This window comes from Podarcis erhardii, assembly GCF_964252035.2.
Source record: "Podarcis erhardii genome assembly, chromosome: 11".
Lineage (NCBI taxonomy): Eukaryota > Metazoa > Chordata > Lepidosauria > Squamata > Lacertidae > Podarcis > Podarcis erhardii.
Genome location: NC_138501.1, coordinates 48,516,371 through 48,540,523, shown reverse-complemented (window position 1 = coordinate 48,540,523; position 24,153 = coordinate 48,516,371). Strand labels below are relative to the sequence as shown.

Below are 24,153 nucleotides of genomic sequence, written 5' to 3'. Positions count from 1 at the left end.
GAGGACTGCACCAGATGTAGAATTAACTAGCCATGACTCTGCTGCTTCTCATCCGCTCCATGCCTAACCCTGAAATAGTGAAATGTCGAGGAAATAGTCTCATCTCCCCTCTTTTGTGTTTTCGTGGAAACTTAAGAAAGAAGGGGATCGGTGGCTTTTCCGTGAATCAGTGCTTCTATGGGGTGATGGTTTTCTCACCTGTAGCACATTTTACTCACCTGCTCTTTTTTTGCTTACCGCCATGGACACACTGGCTGCCTCTCACTGCTTCCCCAACTTAAGTCTGTGCCTAAGGGACATCTTCTCAGAAGTTTATTCCTTTGGTCCCAATGGGATCTGTTAGTATATGCATTTAACGTGTATGATAAAGAAGTTGTTCTTGGTGGAAAGAGAAGGCCTAATAGAGTAGCTGTGAGAGATCAGAGGGGTGTGAAGTATAGATGGGGAACCTGGGCCTCTGAATTTTGTGACTTCAACTCCCATCAGATCCAGTTAGTATGGCCAGTGGTTGAGGGTGATAAGAGCTGTAGTCGAACAATTCCTGGAGGGCCACAGAACCCTCACTCCTGTGGTAAATGAAAACCATGAACCTCCTTCTATGTGGGTAACTTTGTAATATTTCTTTCATTTTGGAAAGAAGCAGGGATGCCTCCTTTTCTATTCACTAATGGAGCTTAATGTACTAGAGTGCACTTTTCTCCAGAAACAAGATTGCCGTGATATGTGTATGTAGTGGCCAGGGAGATAGTTTGCTTAGACACTCTATGGGTCTCCCTTGGGGCATGTTCAAATGCAGATGTAGTGGCCAGGTTTGTACGACACTGTAAACCATAGTTTAATTTATACTGTGAATAAGGTGAATGGCCAACCTGCTGGTATTTGCTGTTGAAATTACAGGCACTTTGTGGTACAAGTTCTTTTCATGGTACAAGTTCTCCAGTCAAACAATGAGTGGCAAGGCAAACAAACGGTGGTTGGTTTGGAGAAAGCAAACTATGAGTATGGGCTCGCACATGATGTGAAGCCTGCTTCTGCTTTGTTTCCTCCCTGGCACACTGAAGGAAAGAGCTGGGGAGCAGTCAAGTGTGATCTTCGGAGCAGCAGGCATTAGCTTGCTGCTTCTTCACCGTAAACCGTTGTATATTTTAAACTCTGGTTTTAAGTGACATGCAGGCCAGCACATTCTTGTTCATCCATCCTAATCCACCTTTTTCAATTGAAAATTATTCCAGATTGGTTGTTAGTTATTATTTCCTTTGCGGCATGGTGATCTGATCTGTACTGACCTCCTATCCCTCTATAAGGCTGCAAAGATATTAGGTGTTAAACCTTTTCCCCTTGCCCTCTTCTCTCCCTCCCTCTCCCCATTCCTTTGAATATTTTATCTGCCACTGTTAGCAAAGGTGGAAACAAGCCAGAGGTGTAACTGAAATACAACTGTCTGGCTTCAAGTAAAGAATTCCTTTCAGCTGGGTTAATGACAGTAAATGATAAATATAGCTGCTTTGAATTTCTGTGACCTGACAAATTGTTCTAATGAAGTTTAATTTGTAGATTTAGCAACTATTTTTGCAAGCCCTGTGGGCTGTTGAGTAATAATAGTGACTGCTGTAGGTCACTTAATCAGAAGAATTTATAATGTTGGAGGACATCATTTTTTATGCTTAAAGCAAAATGTATGATGTTATTGATGAGCCCATAATTCAGCATCAACAAATCATTCAAAGCAAATGTTCTTCCCGCAATAGCCAGAGGACCAGTACACGCTTCTGTTTGTAGAATGTACACAAATTCAAATAAGAGTTTGCTATTTTGCAAGTGACAACAAGCCAGATGTCCATGGACATTATGGGTTTTTTAACATTGGTGAGAGCTCTGATGTAACAGGACAGCAGGAATAGAGTGTGGATGGGCTTTTCTTGCAATAATTGTGGAAACCCAAATGTTACCTTGGTTTGATTATTATTTTTATATACTTAGCTCATTTTAAATTAGTTCAGAATTTAGATAGCATTCTAACATTTGCTGCTTTTCATTCACAAAGTGTAACATTCCATATTAAAGGGGCAAAATGTGCATACTTCAAAAATGTCAATTTTCTTTAATTTTCTTTCTTTCAATTAAGGAGTATAAGAATCTGTTCACTTGGTTAATAAGGTTTTCTTTTTTAAAAAATAGCTGTTGAATTCATAGGCCGTTTCTCAGTATTCTTCTTTGAGCCCATTGAGCTTAGTTACAAGTTTGTTAACAAACATTGTTAATAACACATGTTAAATGGTTGTTTAAATGTGTAACTACAATTGGAACATAAGGCATGCTGGTGGTGCTGTGGTCTAAACCACTGAGCCTAGGACTTGCCAATCAGAAGGTCATGGTTTGAATCCCCCAATGGGGTGAGCTCCTGTTGCTCTGTCCCAGCTCCTGCCAACCTAGCAGTTCGAAAGCACGTCAAAGTGCAAGTAGATAAATAGGTACCGCTCCGGTGGGAAGGTAAACAGCGTTTTTGTGCACTGCTCTGGTTCGCCAGAAGCGGCTTAGTCCTGCTGGCCACATGACCCGGAAGCTGTATGCCGGCTCCCTCGGCCAGTAAAGCAAGATGAGTGCAGCAACCCCAGAGTCATCAGCCCCAGTAACGGCCCCTTTACCTTTACAATCGGAACCTAATTTACTTACTGGTAAACCTTTTGTTTTGTTTCTGGCTACAGTTGATTGAATGGAAGGGTAGTTAGGTTTCTGTGGTGTTTCTCCAGCATGGGTTCTCAAAATAACATGGACATATATACTGATTTTCCTTTCCAGCCAGAGACCCATTTTTTGCATTTAGAGTTGTCTAGAGCAGGGCGGTCCACACCAAGTGGACCGCAAGAGTATTTCAATATAGGACTTGCGGGCCACACACTGCCCTGTTGCAAGGGGGAGGGGAAGGGAGGCGAAAATTTTATAACCCTCCCTTCTTGTGATGCCTTCCGAAAGCTGGCTGAGTGAGGTGTTGGGCTTTGGGAAGGAGGTGTGAGGGCTCTGCCCTCTCACCTCCTTCCCAAAGCTGAGAAATTGCTAACCAGGCTTTGAGAAGGAGGCAGGAGTGCTCTAGGACCTTGTCAGAGTCCTCATGCCTTCTTCCCAAAACCAAGAGCCTTGCTTGACTTTCAGGAGCGATTTTTTGTAGAATGTGAGGAGTTGTTGTGGGAAGGAAGCCTGAACTATCTCTTCTGTATGAGTGGGACACCATGTGCAGTGCTTTATATTCTGATTTGTGACTACAGAATGTGGGTTAGAATCCCAAACGCATGTTTCATTTATACATATTTTCTCTTTCTGTTGGATTGACAGTCCCTAAGCTGTCACTTTCCCCTATGTGGATAGGACTACAGCAACAGCTAGTATGAAATGTTGTCTGATAGTGCTATTTCTACTATCCCCTAGTGCTTGAATGGTACTGGTTCATTTCCTCAAAAGTATTGCTTTTGCTTTTTTAAAAACACATATGTAGGTGTGAATGTTGTTAATTTGCAAATGCTGTAGAGAAGGGGTAGTAGTAATCTGCCCTGCAGATGTTGCTGAACTACAACTCATCATCAGTATCATCTCTTTATTTGCAGCCATCTGACCATTTAAATGTTTTATAACAACTAACAATTGACGATTAATAACATTAACAAAGATGCACATTAATGCAACTAAAAACACAGAATTATAATGCTTAGCCATCATAAGTGGTCTAATATGGATGGCCACATTCAAAAACTTTGCTGCTTGCCCTATGACTGACTTATTGGAGCCCTCAAGCAGACTGTAGATCAGACACCCCGAAACTCGGCCCTCCAGATGTTTTGGGACTACAATTCCCACCATCCCTGACCACTGGCCCTGTTAGCTAGGGATGATGGGAGTTGTAGTCCCAAAACATCTGGAGGGCTGAGTTTGGGGATGCCTGCTGTAGATCCTTCCTAGCTTTTTGTTAAAAGGGCAGCATTTATTGTTCATTTGTGGTTTTATTGTTTCTGCCTTCTAAAAAATTGAAAGGGATAGCACGAAACATTTCTGAAGTATTGCAACTCTGGGGGATCCAGCTTGTGAGGACATTTTGAGTTCATTTGCTGTTGATGACAGGCTCTGAATAAAATAAGCTGCATAAAGGACAAATATATCTTGTTCTATTTGTGGGGTTCTTTCCTATGTACTTTAGTCTTTCCTAAAAGCAGCAGAAATATTTTTCTGTCTCAAGAGGGGAATTCTCAGCTGATATACAATATTCAAGAATGACTGAGCAATAAACTTGAGGAATACTCTCATGTTCTATAGCTGGAGGAGTTAATTAGTGTCTGTGTTTGGCTAGGTACAAGGATCAAAGAATTAACACTGAAATATAGAAGGCTGCTCAAATGTGTTAAACATAGCTGCAAAATTAGATCTGTATCATTGATTATGATAACTATGTTTTAATATTTTACCAAGATCGGTGGTGATGGATGTTGGATAACATGATCTGCAAAGCGCCTGTACTGTGTTGGAAGCACTTACGGAAATGTTTCAAAGTACATGTTTACTCTAGCCAATAAAATTGAAAAATATATTAAAGGTAAAGAGAAAATGAAGCTTTTTGCTGTCTCAGAGAACGTAAGCATTGCAAATAATGCTTCTTAAATGGTTTTGAAACCTGACAATTTTCGTCTTTGAATTATTTAAACCTCTGTCTCTTCAGGTTCTAATTATGGGACGCCTCATCCCACGCTGGCTAGTGAAATAAAAGAGAGAGGAACAGAATAGGTGTACCTTTAACTATCATTGCGAAAGTAGTTAACTGAAATGCTAAAAGTGGCATCTGAGGAAATGCAATTACACCTCAGTCCCTTCCTCCTTTTGTAGTGTTTCATTTTGTTTTTTTTAAAAAGAGAATAAACATGTAAAGGCAATTTCCTCCCAAATGCCCATTTTTCTTTGCAAATATATGCCTTAGTTGCTATTTCTCATAGCTGCTTGTAGAATGTGAACTTTTGAAGCAGAGAGGCCAAGTATATGGTAAAAGGTCTTAGCTGTTCTGAGCAATATAACTTACTTGCTTGCGATATGTTGTTTATCTGTGGTCAGTGATATGAGGAAGTTGTGTACCGAAAAGAGAAACTGATCCAGAGTGGATTTTTATTACTTGGCGAGTTCAACTGTAATTTTATCAGCTCTTGTTAATGGTGCTAATTTCCTAGTAGTGTGTGTACATGTGCTTTTTGGAGGATGGGATGAAGTGTGAAAAGGACATAGAGGAGAAGAAAAAATGGGATAATTGGCTATACTTACCTATTCACCTAGTTACGCTATTCAGAAGTCCCCAATTGCCCTTGTAATGTAGTTTTTATTACTTTAGATCAGAGGTTTTCAACCTTTTTGGGTCCACGGCTCCCTTGACCAACTACATTCTTTTTGTGGCACCCCTGTGGGGCTCAGGAGCCCAGTTATGTCACCCCTTGCCTGCAGAGCTGGTAGCCCCTCACCTTTTTCGAACGCCCTCCCTTGTGGAGTGTGCCTTCACCCTCCTCTCCTGTCCTTGGGAGTGCTTTGGGCAGCTACTGCCGCTGTCCCTGGTCTCTGAGCTGCCTCCCCTGCCCCAAAGAGAGGTGCCTCCCACTGCCCAAAGGGGCCTGGGAAGCACCCCCTGGCTAGCCCCAGAGCTACCATTTTTCTGGAGAGCTGGAGAGCCAGGGCTGCTGGAACAAACAGCTGTGCAAGCCTTTTGGAGGCAGAGACATGAGAGGGCATCAGAGGAGGGAAGGAAAGAGGGACAGAGGCCAGTGTTGCCCGCAGCACCCCTGACCATCATTCAAGGCACCCCAGGGTGCCACAGCACACTGGTTGGAAACCACTTTTTTAATTTATAAACATCCCTGTATTTTATAGACTGGCATATAGCGCTCAGTTTTCTGTTTAAAGGGTCCACATTTAGGAAGGTATTCAACTAAGCTTTACTCAGAACAGACCTGTTGAATTTCATGGCCCTAGTTTAATCATGGGCTACTCTGAGTAAAACCTAGCTGCCACCCCTAATTATTTAAGTGTAATTGCAAAAATAAATGACAGCGTTTAGGATTTATTCCCTTCTTATTTTTGGATAGTGTTCAGTGTAGGGGAATAGGCAAAGTGTTTGATTTGGATATACCAGACCCAATTTCAGTTGTTTGCTATGTCATTAATTTCACTGGAGCCATTAGCTAACTCATAGCCAAGCATACCTCAAGTGGTTGTGAAGATAAAGAAAATTCTAGCTGTGCCACCTTGAGCTGAAAGAAAAGTGAGATAGATTTGTAACAAATTTGGGTGTAGGAAGAGTTAATGAACTTTTTTTAAAATATAGCAAACAGTAAAAAACAACAACAACCACAAAGCAGGTGTGACAAGTCTTTGTGCAAAACGATAAAGTTGAAGAAATTAGTGGAAACGTGCATTAAATGTCTGGGTAAAAAAATGGACAAATTTGCAGTACATCGGCATTTCTGAATTGGCAGCTTTCACTCTTACCGATGCTGATTCCTGTGCTTTCCTGAAATGTCTAAATGAAGGGTGGTAGCTGGGGTAACAGCTGGCAGAGTCAGCTCCCCTGTGAAAGCCTTCCTCCACTTTGCACATCAGCAGCAAACACAGCATTGGGAATCCTGCAGTTACCACCAAACCTCTGGTTTAACAGAGCTTCATCAGTAATATGCTTTTTCACTCATGCAACCCAACCCTGTGCATGCTTATGCAGTTGTAAGTCACAGAGTTCAGTGGGACTTTCCCTTTGAGTAACTGTATTTGGCTTAAGAGTTCAGCCCTAGAAAAGAAAGATAGTTGAAGTTGGGTTGTTGTTGTTTTTTTAAAAAAGTTTCAACTCCACTTCAGCAACCCCTCTGCCCACTTCAATTTAAGATAGAGCTTTTAGTATTGCTCTTTAGGGCTTAGATAAAACTAAGAATTAGAGTTGCTTGACTCCGTGGGTATCACTGCTATGAAATATCATCCCCAAGTATATTTATAGTGTGCTTTCAAAAGTGAACTAACGAAACCAGGTAAGAAAAAAACTTGCTAATGTCACTGTTTATCTATATTATTTATATTAGTATGGCTTTTTTTAAAGAGTTCCACTACAGAAGCCCTATTTTTAATAGAGCTATTCTCAGTGGTGACGGTGAGCTTCTGCTACAAATGTGATAGCAATAACACTGTAAACATCGTCTGTCTTAGAAGCAATCCAAGATACAATTTATTTTGGGATTAATAAATAAGATGATGCCTCTCATATCTGTTCCAGCATAAACAGAGTCACTATGCTAACTTTAAGGTTTAGATTGTGAATTTACAATACACATTTTCCTACGTCAGTTGCAGACTGCAGCCTACCGTTATAATCAAAAACTTCTAGACAATCTGTTGTATTCAGTAACTTGTTTTAAGGCATGTCTTCTAAAGATTAGTATGGCTTTCCTTTTTGAGAGGAAGTGGTCAAGTATGGTGAATCCCCGTGTGTTTCTGTCTATTGTCATTTGCATTTGTTGCTTTGTAGATACTGTGACTTTGGCTCAGTCCAATGTATTGTTTTAAATAGGAAATATTTTCTTTAAAAAAAAATACATTGAAAAAATGGTGCAGACTGCTTTGTCTTGAAGTTAAGGTTAGCTGCCTTTAAGATCTGTATAAGAGGAAAGCTTGTGTGCTTCTTAATTTGATCGTCTGAGAATAACATGACAAATACACTCTTATCAATTTTATTATACTAGCTCAGCAACAATAATCAAACTATGATCTCCATAGAAATGTTGTTTTGTAATATTAAAAAATATATACTGAAATTGTAAGTGGTGCAATTTGGGTATTTTTTTTACAAAACATCTGAACTTCAGGGAACCTATTAATTCAAGATGTTACAGTAGGACTCGTTCTTCCACAATTACAGTTGTTGCCCAAAGCATACAGAAATGAAGTAATATGTGTGAATTTATTTTATAGCATTTGTGTTTCACCTTTCCTCCAAGGAGCTCAGGGCAACATGCATAGGGTAATCTCGTATCATAGCATCTCAGTCCATATTGGTAATCTTTGTCATTTCAGCCTGTAGCGGTAAATTACGCTGAAAGCTAGTGTCTTGTCCAGAATCACCCATTGAACATCATGGTTGAGTTTGCACATGGGCCTTCCTGATCTAACTCCCAACACACTGGGCCCCATTTAAGTTGCATGTTGAATTAAATGTCTATTTCCAAGGTTATTTGACTTTCCCTTTCTTAAAGGTTCATTGCTAGTTGCCATACACACTCCTAACTCGGGGATTTTTTAGGTGATGTTATCTACAGAGTTCTCTATCCAGGTCTGTGGTTAATTCTAATTTATGCTTGTATAAGATGCTTGTATAAATTTCACCAGTTTTCAATCCAGATTTTAGTGACCCAAAGGATAGAAAGTTTGTCTTTCCTCAAATGTTAGGGCCCTGGAGGTTTTTTAATTTTTATTTCCAGAGCAGCATCTTTTAGATTTTAGTTTCTTTCCTTTACTTACTGTGATAAGAAAAATCAAGGCAAGAGCCTCTGAGACATCTGTTTCTAAATGCTTACAAGCTTCTAATATGGAGGCTTACAAAGTAATGAGGGCACCCTTTGCAGAAAATGTATTAGCCCCCTTTGGCATTTTTGTTTGTTTGTTCCAACCAAGCAGTCTGTTCTTACTTGGCTGTGTTTCAAATGTATTCTTCCCAATTTTGTGTATGCGTACTGCTTTGATACTACCCAGTTTGAAATGGCATTGTCTTGGGTGCTAGGGCAGCCGTCCTTCATTGGAACAAAAAGCGCATATTTCTCTATACTTTACTGATGGGAAGAGATAAGTGTGTTTGTTTTGGAAGACTTTCATCTTGTTTTGTATCTGGGACTTACGTAATGGCTTTACCAGATGACTGACTGTGGGCTTGTAATTGAGTTTTATTTTATTTTATTAATGTTTTGCCAGTCCAGGGGGAAAGGGGTGGATAGGCAGTATAGTCTATGTTTTATGTGTGGAGAGACAATCATTGTTGTTACTGAAGGGTTGCTTTATGATACTGTTATTGTTCAAGTTCAAATAGTGAAGGTTAGTGTTATAGGAAGCTCTGAAATAACTCCTGGAGACTGGTCCTAAGGAGTCCATCTGAGAAAATGATTTGGTATTTCCTGCCTCCTACTGGTCAGAGGGAAAAAGTACCCAATACATTTAGTGTGGCACCTGCAGTAATTGCAGGAGGACAACTTTGCAGGTAAGAGCCTAAGTTGACCATTTCCTCAGTGTTCGAAAGTGGTCAGAATTATCCATGTTTTGGATAGTAAGGGGCCTGAAACCTGAACGAAGGAACTTTGGCTGAATCTGCTCCAGTCTCTACTTCCCAGATGCTACTGTGTTGTCTCAAACAGCTAAGTAATCTGTGCTTGCTTCTACAGTGGTACCTCGGGTTAAGTACTTAATTCATTCCGGAGGTCTGTACTTAACCTGAAACTGTTCTTAACCTGAAGCACCACTTTAGCTAATGGGGCTTCCTGCTGCTGCCACGCTGCTGGAGCACGATTTCTGTTCTCATCCTGAAGCAAAGTTCTTAACCTGAAGCGTATGTAACCTGAAGCATATGTAACCCGAGGTACCACTGTACAAACATCTTTTAGTTTTACAAGACTATGGAATTATAGAATGCAGTGGTGATACTTGTTTACATTTAGCAGGACTTCAGCGAAGTCTTGACAGTTCAGTTTCAATGAGGATTTTAAAATCACCTGCCAGTTTTCAATCCCCCCCCCCTTATTTGCCAGTTTTACCTAGCTTTTTCAATAATGTGTTCCCAGGAATAGCAGAGCCTGTGCTATAGGAAGAATTATTAAAGTCTCTGTTTTAATGTAGCCAGTGTGATGAATGGGGAAAGGGTATGGTTTTTCATGTGTTGTTTGAGAACAGAGTTTAATGCAAGTCAGCTCAATGGAGTCACCTCCATTAACTGCTGAAATTCAAAATGTCAGTTCTTTGAGGGTGTTTAAGGCCATGGGCTCGAACTAGATCTTCTGTTTACATGAAGGACTTCTCTCACTTTTGATGGCAGTTGATGAGTGCTTAATGCTGCGCCACAGAATAAAAGCTGCAACCTTAAAAGCCTCCAATAGAAATGGTAGAAACACTGTGCAGTATGATTAAAGACACCTTTAAAAAAAATCTGTAGCCTGAAGAAACATCATGCATCACCTGTTGAATTGCTTATACAATTGTTCTTTGGACAAAATGCACCAACTGGTTTTGATCTTTTAGCACTCTACAAATTAAACTTGATTTAGAATTTTGAATTCAGGGATGTCCAGTTTTTAGTACCTTAACTAGGTACTAGACCACTGTTAGTGAAATTGTTATATCAGCTCAGTGATAAGGGTAAACATTGCTGAACCCTCTGAACTTTTAAAAATAGACTTAGAAGGTGTAATGTCTACTTCATTCACCTCATTGACTGTAACCCTTACCCTAATGGTGAGCATGTTTGGAATTATGTGACAGATTTTTTTCTTGTATCGTATTATCAAATTTCAGTTTTTTTAAAAAAGGAAAGGATAGATTTTAACAAGATCATGAGAACAGAAGCCAGAAATAAGCCTTCAGAGAGAACCTGTGGCCCTCAAGGTTTTGCTGGCTTACACTGATAACTCCCAGCGTTCCTGATCGTTGGCCATGCTATCTGGGACTAATGGGACTCATAGTCCAACAACAATGGAGAGCCACAAGTTCTGTATCCATGGCATAGGTTATATTTGGCTTGATTCTGTAATCCCATTGCTCTGGGTGGAATTCAACAATGCACTATGTTGAATGCTCTGTCTGAGCAAGCATACCAGCTTACCACATGGAGTAGTCCCCCTTCATGTGCTGTTCCAGGAGGTTTCCAAAGCCAATTTTGGGGTGGGCATGGGGAGGAAAGGAGGGAAAACCCAATTGCGTAAGTAGAAGCTTTTCACGGGACTGATGAATCCCACCCTCTGTTAGGTTGCTTTCTGTGGTTTGCTGATCCGATGACCCTCCTTTTCTTCTCCACCGGGGATTTAGAAGCCATCAAGATCATAACTGGAAACCAAAGAGAAATGACAGCTCTTTTTTTTTGCTTCAACAAAGGCTCAAAGATTAGAATATAATAAGAATGAGCACATTGATTTACCATTCAGTTATCAGTAGGTTCAGTAATTTTGTAACATGCAATGAAATGCACCAGTTGAATGACTACCAGTTTGACACTTGGTTTATGAAAGCAGTTTATTTTCCTGAATTATCAGGAAAAACTTGTACTATCTTAAAGGATGTATGTGTGAAAAAACTGTGGACCTGTTTATTCTTAACACGCACAAAGACCCTGAACTGACAACCTACAACCGCAAGACACATGCAGTTATTTGTGGTATCTTTATACTGACAGGCAAATGTTTACTTATTTTATATTGCATATATTTACGTAAGTGTTTACCTGTCAGTTAGTAGCATTTCAGCTGTCAGAATTTCATGAGAATAATCCAGCACAAAGATACATAATTGCTCACTGCCATTCATTGAGACTTAACAGCCTGCAGATAAAATCTTAATAGTTTACAGCAGAAGGATTAGTATCATCAGGTATTGCCCTGAGGTGAAAGCTTATGCCATGCAACCCTGCTGCCACTTCAACTTAACAAGTCAAATACAATATCGGTAGGATGTGACATCTATTAGCTGTAACCTTGCAAATGAGCTCTCCAAATCTATGAATGCTACTTGTTGGAAATATTGAGCAGAATTCCTAAAATGTTGATTGAGGTATTGACTCCAGGAATGTAGACAGAGATGCTCAAATACCATTTTAGCAATATTTGGTGTCCTTAAAAGAGAACTGTTTTTACCCCAGAGATCTTAATAGTTTAATTGTCTAGACACTGACGTTGGGAGGGAGATGTCTTATGTTGCAATGTTAATATTTCAGAATTGTTCATGAGTTGGTTATTTGCAATACAGGAAATGCTTCATTTCATAGCTTCTGTAACAAAGGGCAAATAAATGCACCTCCCTATCACTGCATTTTTCCTCTTGAAGCTGCACTGCTTTTCCAGCCACAAAGTGGAATGTCTCCATTGCATTGGTGTGATGTACTACATAGAATGCTTAACTTGGGCCAGGGAGATATGATTGATTGATTTTGATATGTTTGTGTGGCACAGAACACCCCAAGTTGACACAGAAAAAATAAGGAGTTATCAATGGCCACTTGTGTTCTATGTGGTGTTTCAAGGCTTAAATTCCACCCTAAATGACATTTATCAAACACAGATGTGTCAGCAGTTCCAAGAATAGGATTCCTTTCTTGCTTACCTTCATCCTTATTTGTGTACTCCCCTAAGCCCAAAGTAGATTGTCATATTGTGAGCCCTGTTGGATCAGTCTGATGGTTCAGCTAGTCCAGCATTTTGTTTCTGGGAGGTGTGCAGGCAAGATGTGAAGGCATTGATCCTCTCCTCCTGTATTTATCCCAGCATCTCTTACTCAGAGGTGTACACTCTCTGACATCCTGTTTAGCTGTTATGGCTGATATCTGTTGATAGACTCTTTCCTCCTTGATGCTAAGCAGTTGAATGGAAAAAATAAAACAAGAAGTACAATTTCACACTACAGACTCATAAGCAACTTGCACTTTCACTGCCATGATATGTGGTAATGACCACAAGCTTAGATGGCTTCACATTAGAAATTAGAAATTTATCAAGAAGAGAAGGGGCTCCTGAGTTATTTTAAGAGGTTCCCCCCCCTATCCACTCTCTCCATGTTGTTTGTCATTTAAAAACAAAAAACCAACAAATGTCCCCCTACACCGTTGTTTTTCTAGATTTAAAAACTCCCAGGAAATATTGTTAAGCCTTTCCACATGGGTAAAACTCTCCAGACTCTTGATTATGTTAATTACCCCTTTCCTTACCTTTTCCAGTCGTATGATCTCTTTTTTGAGATGAAATAACTAGAATTGCCCACTGTGTTGCAAATGCAGTTGCATCATACCTTTTTTCTCAGCCTGTATTGAGTGTTTGACTAGCTTGGCACAGTAGCTTGGGCTTTGAGCTTTTTATATTGTGCCCACACCTTTTAGATTTTGATGGGCAACACCTTCTCCAACAGCAAAACTATGCCCCATGGTGTTTCAGATGCAGATACAGGAACAGTTGCAGTATTTTAAAAGAATAATCCATTTGTAATAAAATAGCTTCAAACTAGGCTGTTTTAAATACGTCTGTCTAAGCCACACTCATGTTAACTAGTGGGGGCAGAAAGCAGGGTCTGGAACTCAACTCACCATTACCAGTTTTTTAAATTTTCAATTCTGCAAATAAGAACATTCAAAAACCCCAGGACCCACCTTTAAAACATTTCACATACTGCAGCCCTCCAATTTACATAGAGTTGCAATTCTCCTAGTGGATGTGATGGAACTTTCTTTTCTCCTGTTCTCTCCATGTTTGGGAGCATCCCCCAACCCCCCAGCGCAGATTAGAGGGGTTGCAAGAGTGAGGAGAGGAAGAGTTAAGTCTGTTTTAGCAAGTGGAAATCTGTTAATCCGCATTTACATTACTGCCCTATGTTTCCACCTTCTTAAACTTTTATTAAATATGTTGTAGCTTTCAAAATGCACAGGATGTTCTACAGACAGTAATAAATATGCTTCCCCTCCTCTTAGTGCTGGCTTGGGTATATTGTCTGCTGAGCACTAAATAGAAGCAGTCTGTTTTCTTAACCCTCATTTGTTTATGCAAAGCTAGCTGAAACAGTGCTCTAATTTCATCCTTTCATCTCTTGTTTCACTCATCATCTAGTTGGACAGAGTAGAGCCCACTGCGTCTAGGGTGGCTGCTCAGGCTAATTTATTAATTGTCTGGTGAAGTGCCAGAGTAATTTCCCAGAGCCTTTGGTAGAATGGGGGCAAAACATTTCCTTCCATAAAAACTTGATTTCTAAACTTAGTCTTCCTTAAACTAAAAACTCGTGAAATATTTTTTTTGAATGCGTGAAATGCTCTACTTGCACAGCATGTTCAGTGTGCCTTCTATAATAATCTTCAATCTACAGCATTAGAGAATTCTAATTGTAAGACATATGCAGCATAAGTAATAGATCTATTAAAATTATAAGGCATATGCAATATTATTAATAGATCTGTTAATACTATCTATTAATCCTGCGACTGGGACTGTTTTCTGTCCATTTGTTGTGCTTGTTAATGAACAATCAGTCAATCAATCAAGGCAGCTTACAACATACAAAAAAATTACATTATTACAGACATAAGTACTCATAAACAAAAAATAAAACATCAAAAGGTACATAGCCAAATTTAACAATTTCCACATAAATCATAAGATCTAAAATAAGATACAAAATAATAATAATATCAGTAACAGCAACAACCTCCCCCAAACAATACCTCAGCTCAATAATAGTCTGTTCAGCGACCTTTGCTTTTGAAGCTGGAGTCAGTTAGGGCACCACCCTCCCAGGCCAGGTGAATAAAAAGACCTGCACGGCCGGGAGCAGGTCTTCCAGGACTCACAGCCAAGATGAAGCATTTCTCTCTGAATTAGTTTTGCTTGTCTTCAATGACAACAACATATAGCTAAATCAGACTGGTTACATATAACATCAAATAAAGAATGTTGATGAAGCAGTGGTCAATGGGAAATGCAGATACCAGTGAAGTGGGTAAGATTGGGGTAGGTGGTTTGATTGGGGAACTCAACCTTCCAAAAGGTCATCTTCCACACCAACTTGACTCAGCCTTAGTTTTTGAAGAAAAGAGGCTAGCTTTTGGTTTCTTTGTGTTGCAAGTAAGTTTAACTAGATATGAGCGAAAGTATATACCTAGGTGATTTTGCTAGAATCCTGGCTTTGCAGCTGTGGCTGTAAAGAAAATTGAGGAAGAAAATGTGATGGAAGTATAGAATCATGGAGTGGAGATGCATCATTTTTGCTGCACCCCTCTATTGCAGGGATAGTAGAACCTATGTCCTTCCAGATGTGGTTGAATTCCAGTTCCTCCCATCACTCTCAGCCAACATGGCCAGTGGTTGGGGATGAGCAAAATTATAAGCAGATGGACCACTGGACAACTGTTCAGTATGGTGAAATATTTCTTCACAGGAAGGTACTCTTTAGTACCCAGGGATGGTGGGACGGGACCCCACACACATAACCTACCCTACTTGAACTAGTCATCCTTACCATTTTTGCTGTTCAGCATCAAGTAATGCAGATGTGGCTTGTCATCAAAACTCAGTGAGGCCTACTTGGAGAAGCTTAACAAGAAAACTCTTCTTACAGCATTCCATTTCCACCCCAGTACAGTACTTAAATTAGCACTCCTGTTGTAACTCTCAAAACATTTAGTAAGTGCTAGACTTCAACTGAAATGTCTGGTTTCCTTCAAAGTTATGACCTAAAAAACAACACTATGAGCCTTTTTACCAGTTTAAACCTGCAGAAATACATTGAAAGAAAAATGAAGCCTTCGCTAACCATGGTATGGTGCATCATTGTAATATATTTACATCTTTTTTGGAGTTAATTGTAGCCTTGCACAGGCGTTGACTGATTATCATCACGTGAGGTTGCTTGCTTTCGACCTTCCTCCGCCCAACATGTACATAGTGGAGGTTGTGAGAGAGAGGCTGTTCTTTCCTTCATGAGGAGTGAATGGCTTTATATGAGTGAGAATGTTGGTTTTACAGTCATAATGAAGCCTCTCAAAATTGGATGATTATTATTTACTTCCCATGAGGCATATTGATGTGATTTACAATATTGCATGTTGCATTTAGAAAAACAATTAAAAACTCTTAATTATACATACATAACATTAATTCAGATCCAGGACAAAAACCAACTGGGATAAAGACTGATGACAAATTACAGCAGTTGGTTTTAATTTGGAACCCTATTAGACATTCACTCATATAGTGACAGGAAGGTAAGAGAATGTTATCTGAAAATAGCAAAGATAGGTCTCAATACAAAGTTCAGTGACCACTGGTGTAAGAAAAATACACGGGTATGCCATTGTCTAAAGTTCATGCACTTGTCTTTTCTGCAGTCAAGAATTTGGCTGGGCACATGTGAAAAGGCTGACTTTTGATTAAACATGTTCAGGGTTAAGTAGTGAATCTTGCAAAATTTCAGTCTGTGGTTGGTTACTGATGTGTCAGCAAAGAGAGCTGGTCAGGCAGGCATTTACCACTGTCCCTTGTTAAATAAAATTACTAGACTTTAAAAAAAATGGAGTGCTTTTCCTCATATTTAAATGTACAAATGGTTGTTGTAATTGCACTTGTAATTCTAATGCAGCATACTCATAACCCAGAGAGAAGGTTAACTGTCAGCTTATGAGTAAGGAAAATGCATTTGTGTTCCTGTGCAATATACAGGTTTTGCAAAGGAGATAATCTTTAGGAGTATCTGCCATGCTTGTGGATATATACATACCGATAGGGAATTCTATATAATGAGAAGAACCTACTGATTCGGTTTCACCTTTCTTGAAAATTTTGTTGAATGATAAGAACCTGCTAAACTTTTGCTGGTTTTGTTTGTTTGTTTCGCTTCATTTAAAAAAAAATTTTTTTTTACATGTGAGTTTTTGTTTGCTTTTGTAGTGAGTTTGGTGGTCAAAAACAGCCAGAATGACAACTTTGGGCACTCAAGTCTTCTGTCCGCAGAACAGGTGGGGCAGTGACAACAGTAGCTGAAGGGTGAGTCCTTATCTTATACTCTTCATGTACAACAGCTCTTTTCATCATCTGAGCATGAGAAATAACAAGACAATCCATAATGTATCAATTTTATTAACTGTCATAGATAAGAGGCAGTTATCGCATCAAATAACTACGCAGCAAAAAACTGAGCTTGTAAGTGGTAATTTCTCTCCTATTGCATATTAACTGTCAGATTGGATGGGCTGTATCCACATTGATACAGTAGACCCACCGAAAGTAATGGACATAAGTAACTTAGGTATGTTAATTCATATGGCTCTACTCAGAGTATAAATTTGTTAACTACAACTCCATGTGTGCGAATTTAGCCTGAGACAAATGCTTCTTTGGTAGCCACTAGAAACAGAAGTTGCTAAATTAATTACCCACTCTCACGTAGTTGAACTCTTCTGTGTGTTCTTTAATGGAATCTTTTAAACTGTCTTAGCTTTAGCTATGTATGTCCAGTGTATGCGTTTTGCTGTAATTCATTGGTACAGCATGTGTTTTGCATGCAGCAGGTCAGAGTTCAAGAGCTGGGGAAATCTATCTGAAGCGTTAAAAAGCTAACGTCAGTCAGGGCAGGCCATGGGTCAGAAAACCTCAGGCCAGGGGCCTGAAGTTTATTTGTGAGGAACCTTCTGTGGGCTGCATGCAGTGGCAGGTGTTACCAGAGGCAAAAGGGGTAGAGTAGTGGCTGTGACTTGGAATTTTTGCATTCCAGCCTCGCAAAAGTCATGGTTTTTATGCTTGCACGCAAGTCTCTATCCTCCACTTAGGCTGCAGATGTGTGGGATTGTGACATGTCACATGTCTTTGTTTACATTCTAGCACTGATTGTTGGAGTCTTGTGAGCAGAAATTGAGATACAGTGGTGCCTCGCAAGACGAAATTAATCCGTTCCGCGAGTCTCTTCGTCTAGCGGTTTTTTCGTCTTGCGAAGCAAGCCCATTGACTTCTTAGCGGATTAGCGCTATTAGCGGCTATTAGCGGCTTTTAGCGGCTTAGCGGATAAGCAGATAAGCGGCTTAGCGGCTTAGAAAAAGGGGGGGGGGAAAAACCTGCAGGATCTCGCAAGACATTTTCGTCTTGCGAAGCAAGCCCATAGGAAATTCGTTTTGCGAAGCACCTCCAAAACGGAAAACCCTTTCGTCTAGCGGGTTTTCCGTCTTGCGAGGCATTCGTCTTGCGGGGCACCACTGTACACTGTTCCGTTATGTATAGCTATTGCTTTTGCAGTTCTGTCTCCGAGGAAGAAAGACGCAGAGAGAAGCCATATTTTCTTTGTTATGCTACGTTTGATTTTGTGCACAATAAATTAGGCTTAGATGTTACACCTCAAGGCTCAGCTTCTGTTTGGACTCCGCTAGTCGTGTGCTCATGTCCTTGGATATGGGTCACATCAGCCTGATGGGACACTGGAGTGATGAATCCCAGACAACGCTGCATTGTGGGGAGGCACCGGCCTTGGCGTTATCACCCAAAAACATAGTCGCAGTTCAAGCACACAGTCCACTCAGGCAAAAACACTTGAGGAGGATGCAGAACGGGGGGGGGGTGGGTGGGTCAGGAGTGTGTGGCCTGAGAGATTCCTGGAGTACCTCATTTGAACCCTGGGCCTGAGGTTCTCCAACCAGTACATACAATACTGACCTAGATAGATCAGTGGTCTGACTTTATATAAGGCACATTCCAGGGTTCCTAAATAAGCTGGAAACAGCTAGAGGTGAGAATGTTGCATTGAAGAGAAAAAAATGCTTAGATAAGCATTTATTTATTTTATAAAATGTATTTATTTCATCAAATCTGTTTTAGATAAACATGAAGCATAAAATTCCTTTTCATAAAGGGTGTGGATGCTGGGCTAATGAATTCCTAATTATACTACTCTCTATTAACCGGAGCTTGAATTAAAAAGATAACATTATGGCTGAATTTTTTTAGGGATAGAAATAAATGTTTTTTCGTATTCAGTTGCCTCTTCTTATACTGTTTCCTCTGCCAGATCTCACAAGTTTATCTGGGTCAGTCTAGGCCAGTACTTGTAAACAAGACCTTAAAGAAGAACCTGAATGTTGCATGAAGTAATGATATCAGTGCACCGTGAGAGGCACGTTTACTTCTAAGCAAGTACTTAGCTTGTCTTCTTGCATAGTAAGCCAGCAGCATACTTCTGTTTATAAATGAGAAGTCTGAAGAACATGCCCCTTAATACTTTTTATAGTTAATGGCTAAGTAAATACTCTTTGCAGGGATTTGTATTGCAAACAACTCCTGTCATAGAGATATTCACTGAAAGTGATTATTATTGTTTCATATTCTCTTTATATTTCTCTTTCACTTTGTGATGAAATGATCCTTTCCATGTAGCTAGTTTTAGAAATAGAGTAATACAGTGGTACCTCTGGTTACGTACTTAATTCGTTCCGGAGGTCTGTTCTTAACCTGAAACTGTTCTTAACCTGAAGCACCACTTTAGCTAATGGGGCCTCCCACTGCTGCCGTGCCGCCGCGCGATTTTTGTTCTCATCCTGAAGCAAAGTTCTTAACCCGAGGTATTATTTCTGGGTTAGCGGAGTCTGTAACCTGAAGCGTCTGTAACCTGAAGCGTATTTAACCCGAGGTATCACTGTAATTGTAAAATAATTTACAATTGGCATCCTCAGTGAAGTAAATTTGTAGCTTTCCTGTGTGTATTTTTCTTACACTGTTGCTAAGTGTAAAGCAGCTGATTTTCATGCCAAAGGCCCCCTTTCAGTCCCTGCTTTCTTGAGGTATGGCTAGGTGAGACTTCTGTCTGAAACATTGCAGAGTTGCTGCCAGTTATTGCCAGTTATATACTGAGGTAGATGAACTGTTGGTCTGACTTGGTATAAAGCCTTTTCCTAGGTCGGTTCAGACTTGTGTAAGAGGTAGGCAGCCTTGGCCCTCTTTTCAGCTCAACCTTTAAACTTGTTTATGTCCCACTAAAATCAGAGGGGCTTCTGTGTAATGTTTAAGTATCTCTAGATAGTGACATTTGCCATTTTCCACCTATGAATTATCTCTAGTCTGGTTTAAATACTATCCCTAGTAAGCACATATTGTATAAATATAACTGAAGCACTTTCATTCAGCATAGCTGTGCTTGAGTACATCTGGAGAGTCATATATATACACATGACATGCAGAATCCTAAGAATTGCTTCACATTTTTTCACATGTTTTTAAAGTAGGCTACTGTCTACTTTAAAACACCTTTTTTATCTTAAGGTGATCATTTCTATAACACTTCTCATTGTTCAAAGTGATTCATTTCCTCTATGTTTATCATCTGAGAACTTTAAACTCCCAGCCAGCCAGGGAAGGTGATCACAACTTTAGTGTCCCACAACCAGGACTTTGTCCACTGAGCCACTAATGTTGGAAGAGCAATGCATTTGTTTGAGACTGGGGGACAGGACAGGGGACATGTGAACAGAATTATTTAGCATCGTGCCACTTCTCTCTGAAAAAAAGTACCTGTATTGCTTTGTAAGCATTACATTTTTCTGCACCTGATTTTAAACTATAAGAAGCACACTTGACCACTTTAAAGAGCACCGTCATTGTGGAGAAACATTTTATCAAGTGGGCAGTACTGGCATAGAAGGCTCAAAATCCAGAAGGTGGTCCCAAACCAGTGGACATTTCTTTGGACAGAAATGATACTAATAGTAAAACTGTACGGTATTAAAACCTACGAAATCTGACCATGGAAACCAAATATCTAAAAGGTTAGCTAAAGAAATAGATAAATAGATAAAGAAAAATATTAATGTAGCCACAGAAAGACATGAGTCGGGATGCAGACCCATGTTAACTATTTGATAGAATATGAAGATTATGTCCTGATATGGTCTAAATAGGATATAGTCTAAATTTGTATACACATTTTGAAGTCCTACCTGACTTCCCACCGTCATTATTATTGTGAATGTGAGCAACTGGCATCATAGAATCATAGAGTTGGAAGCGACCACAAGGGCCATCGAGTCCAACCCCCTGCCAAGCAGGAAACACCATCAGAGCACTCCTGACATATGGTTGTCAAGCCTCTGCTTAAAGACCTCCAAAGAAGGAGACTCCACCACACTCCTTGGCAGCAAATTCCACTGTCGAACAGCTCTTACTGTCAGGAAGTTCTTCCTAATGTTTAGGTGGAATCTTTTTTCTTGTAGTTTGGAACCATTGCTCCGTGTCCGCTTCTCTGGAGCAGCAGAAAACAACCTTTCTCCCTCCTCTATGTGACATCCTTTTATATATTTGAACATGGCTATCATATCACCCCTTAACCTCCTCTTCTCCAGGCTAAACATGCCCAGCTCCCTTAGCCGTTCTTCATAAGGCATCGTTTCCAGGCCTTTGACCATTTTGGTTGCCCTCCTCTGGACACGTTCCAGTTTCTCAGTGTCCTTCTTGAACTGTGGTGCCCAGAACTGGACACAGTACTCCAGGTGAGGTCTGACCAGAGCAGAATACAGTGGCACTATTACTTCCCTTGATCTAGATGCAATACTCCTATTGATGCAGCCCAGAATTGCATTGGCTTTTTTAGCTGCCGCGTCACACTGTTGGCTCATGTCAAGTTTGTGGTCAACCAAGACTCCTAGATCCTTTTCACATGTACTGCTCTCAAGCCAGGTGTCACCCATCTTGTATTTGTGCCTCTCATTTTTTTTGCCCAAGTGCAATACTTTACATTTCTCCCTATTAAAATTCATCTTGTTTGTTTTGGCCCAGTTCTCTAATCTGTCAAGGTCGTTTTGAAGTGTCATCCTGTCCTCTGGGGTGTTAGCTACCCCTTCCAGTGTCATCTGCAAATTTGATCAGGATGCCCTTGAGTCCATCATCCAAGTCGTTGATAAAGATGTTGAATAAGACCGGGCCCAAGACAGAACCCTGTGGCACCCCACTAGTCACTCTTCTCCAGGATGAAGAGGAACCATTGATGAGCACCCTTTGGGTTCGGTCAGACAGCCAGTTACAAATCCACTGAGTGGTAGCATAGTCAAGTCCGCATTTTACCAGCTTCTTTACAAGAATATCATGGGGCACCTTGTCAAATGCCTTGCTGAAATCAAGGTAGGCTACATCCACTGCGTTCCCTTCATCTACCCTTCAAGGCATCAACCCTTGAACCAGAGTAATAATAATTTAGGCTGAGATAACATTCCATATACTGAGTTATATGTTTGAGCAATTGGGTACAGTTCTGAGTCATTCTGCTTCTGGTGTTCTGTCAGGCTCCAGTTCTTTTTCCTAGTATTGCTATTGTCCATAGTTGGCTTGATAGTGATGGAATGAGGGACATTAACCTTCATGGCACCTGGAAGCTTGTGGTCTCACTTTAATGAGGAAAGGGGAACTGATCTATTTGCTTACTATTGTGTGCTGATCTGAAAGCCTTACAAGAAGGAGGCCTTTTCTTCTTACTTCTGTTGCTGGAGAGGAATTTGGATCAGCTCCCAGACTTCAATATCAGTTGGAGGTGTGTCCAAACTACTTGAGTGAATGGTCATTGCTGCCACTGTTCTGATTCCTGATAATTGGGAGGAATTTCCCCTCCTGGGCCCAGTGCTGCTTCACACCACTGGTACATCACTAAATTGCTAGCAAAAAAACTTGGGCTGGAACTCCGCAGTGTACCCAAATGTGCTTTTTAGTTGGACCTTATGTTTGAAGCAAAGCATGTTTTAACAGAAGTCCTCAAGAGGCTAATTTCTTGACTCTTCAGCACAGCTTGACCCTCTCTGGGAAATATTGGGGGGGGGTGGGGAGCCTGAAATTTGTTGGGAAAGTGTTAAGCCCCAACTGAGTTGCCAGTTTAAAATAAAGGGCTTCAGTAAACTTATTGATTTCTTCTATATAACCAGCAAGATCCTTTGCACTCTCCCATGGTTGTTTCAAATTCTCCTTAAAGTACCGTAATTTTGCTACTGTGTCACTGCCAAACCTGTTCATTTGTTCTGTGTGTTCTCCTGCAGATTGCTTTCCTCCTGAAGCCCTTGGCTAATTTGCGCTGTCCGCTAGACTCTGTGATCCATGCTTTGAGACCAGGAGAGACTTAAAATTTTGAAATGAAGATGGAGGCAGCAGACAAAGTAGAAGAACTCATTGACCCAGAGGTTCCATCAAAACTCCCAGAAAAACAAGAAGCAGCTCTGTGTGAAGAGGGACCTGTAGAACTAGAAATGCATGCCCAGAAAGAGAGCGGAGCTGCTGTGGAGGATTCGACAGTGCTTGCCTCAATGCCATGCTTGCTGATGGAACTGAGACGAGACTCGTCAGAATCTCAGCTAGCATCAACAGAAAGTGACAAACCAACAGCTGGCCGTGTTTATGAGAGTGACTCTTCCAACCATTGCATGCTGTCCCCTTCTTCCAGTGGGCACTTGGCTGATTCAGACACTCTGTCTTCCGCAGAAGAGAACGAGCCCAGCCAAGCTGAAGCAACTATAGAAGGAGATGCTTCTGCGGTATCAGGGTCTACTGTTGGGAGGAAATCCAGGCGGTCAAGGTCGGAGAGTGAAACCTCAACAATGGCTGCAAAGAAAAACCGGCAGTCTAGTGATAAGCAGAATGGTCGTGTCGCTAAGGTCAAAGGTCATCGGAGCCAAAAGCACAAAGAGAGAATTCGGTTATTGAGGCAGAAACGGGAGGCAGCTGCCCGCAAGAAATACAACCTGCTGCAGGACAGCAGTACCAGTGATAGTGACCTGACCTGTGACTCAAGCACGAGTTCATCAGATGATGATGAAGAAGTTTCAGGGAGCAGCAAGACAATCACTGCAGAGATACCAGGTAGAGGATGTTTTTTAAACTGAACTGGTAAAGCTCCTACCATCATTTCTCAGCTGTCCTGCTAAATTTAGAGGAGCGACACTTGAGAAAATAGAAATAATAAACTAGGAGAACTGCAACTCTATGTAAATTGGAGGGCTGCAGTATGTGAAATGTTTTAAAGGTGGGTCCTGGGGTTTTTGAATGTTCTTATTTGCAGAATTGAAAATTTAAAAAACTGGTAATGGTGAGTTGAGTTCCAGACCCTGCTTTCTGCCCTCACTAGTTAACATCAGTGTGGCTTAGACAGACGTATTTAAAACAGCCTAGTTTGAAGCTATTTTATTACAAATGGATTATTCTTTTAAAATACTGCAACTGTTCCTGTATCTGCATCTGAAACACCATGGGGCATAGTTTTGCTGTTGGAGAAGGTCACGTTCTCTCCAATACTGAATTTAATGGTGCACTTTCCAACTTCATTTTAGTGCATGATAAACTGGTTCAGCTTCGTTGTGTGTTACAATTAGGTGAGCTGGTTACTTTGGAACCTATATGAGGAATATTTTGCACTTAGATTGCAAAT

The 24,153-nt window shown here is 40.5% G+C and overlaps 1 protein-coding gene and 1 long non-coding RNA gene across 9 annotated transcripts in view; one reads left to right on the top strand and one right to left on the bottom strand.

The window, feature by feature from the left end:
* LOC309352885 overlaps positions 1 to 13,129 on the bottom strand; it is a 53,059-nt gene extending 39,930 nt beyond the window's left edge. The window contains exons 1-3 of the long non-coding RNA XR_014161445.1: positions 12,950 to 13,129; positions 12,349 to 12,596; positions 9,435 to 11,079 (exon numbers count right to left, since the gene is read on the bottom strand). This is a non-coding gene — a long non-coding RNA (uncharacterized lncRNA). The remainder of the gene's footprint in view (positions 1 to 9,434; positions 11,080 to 12,348; positions 12,597 to 12,949) is intronic.
* Positions 1 to 24,153, top strand: part of ARK2N (arkadia (RNF111) N-terminal like PKA signaling regulator 2N) — a 63,996-nt gene that overhangs the window by 823 nt on the left and 39,020 nt on the right. For 6 of the 8 annotated variants that reach the window (XM_081881554.1, XM_081881553.1, XM_081881558.1 and 3 more), the window contains exons 2-3: positions 16,668 to 16,763; positions 22,772 to 23,588. In XM_081881554.1, coding sequence (XP_081737680.1) covers positions 22,865 to 23,588 — 724 coding nt within the window. In that variant the 5' untranslated portion in view covers positions 16,668 to 16,763; positions 22,772 to 22,864. Of the gene's footprint in view, positions 1 to 4,773; positions 4,794 to 16,667; positions 16,764 to 18,779; positions 18,921 to 22,771; positions 23,589 to 24,153 lie in introns of those variants that run through there. The other 2 variants (XM_081881555.1, XM_081881556.1) reach the window with 2 other exon arrangements.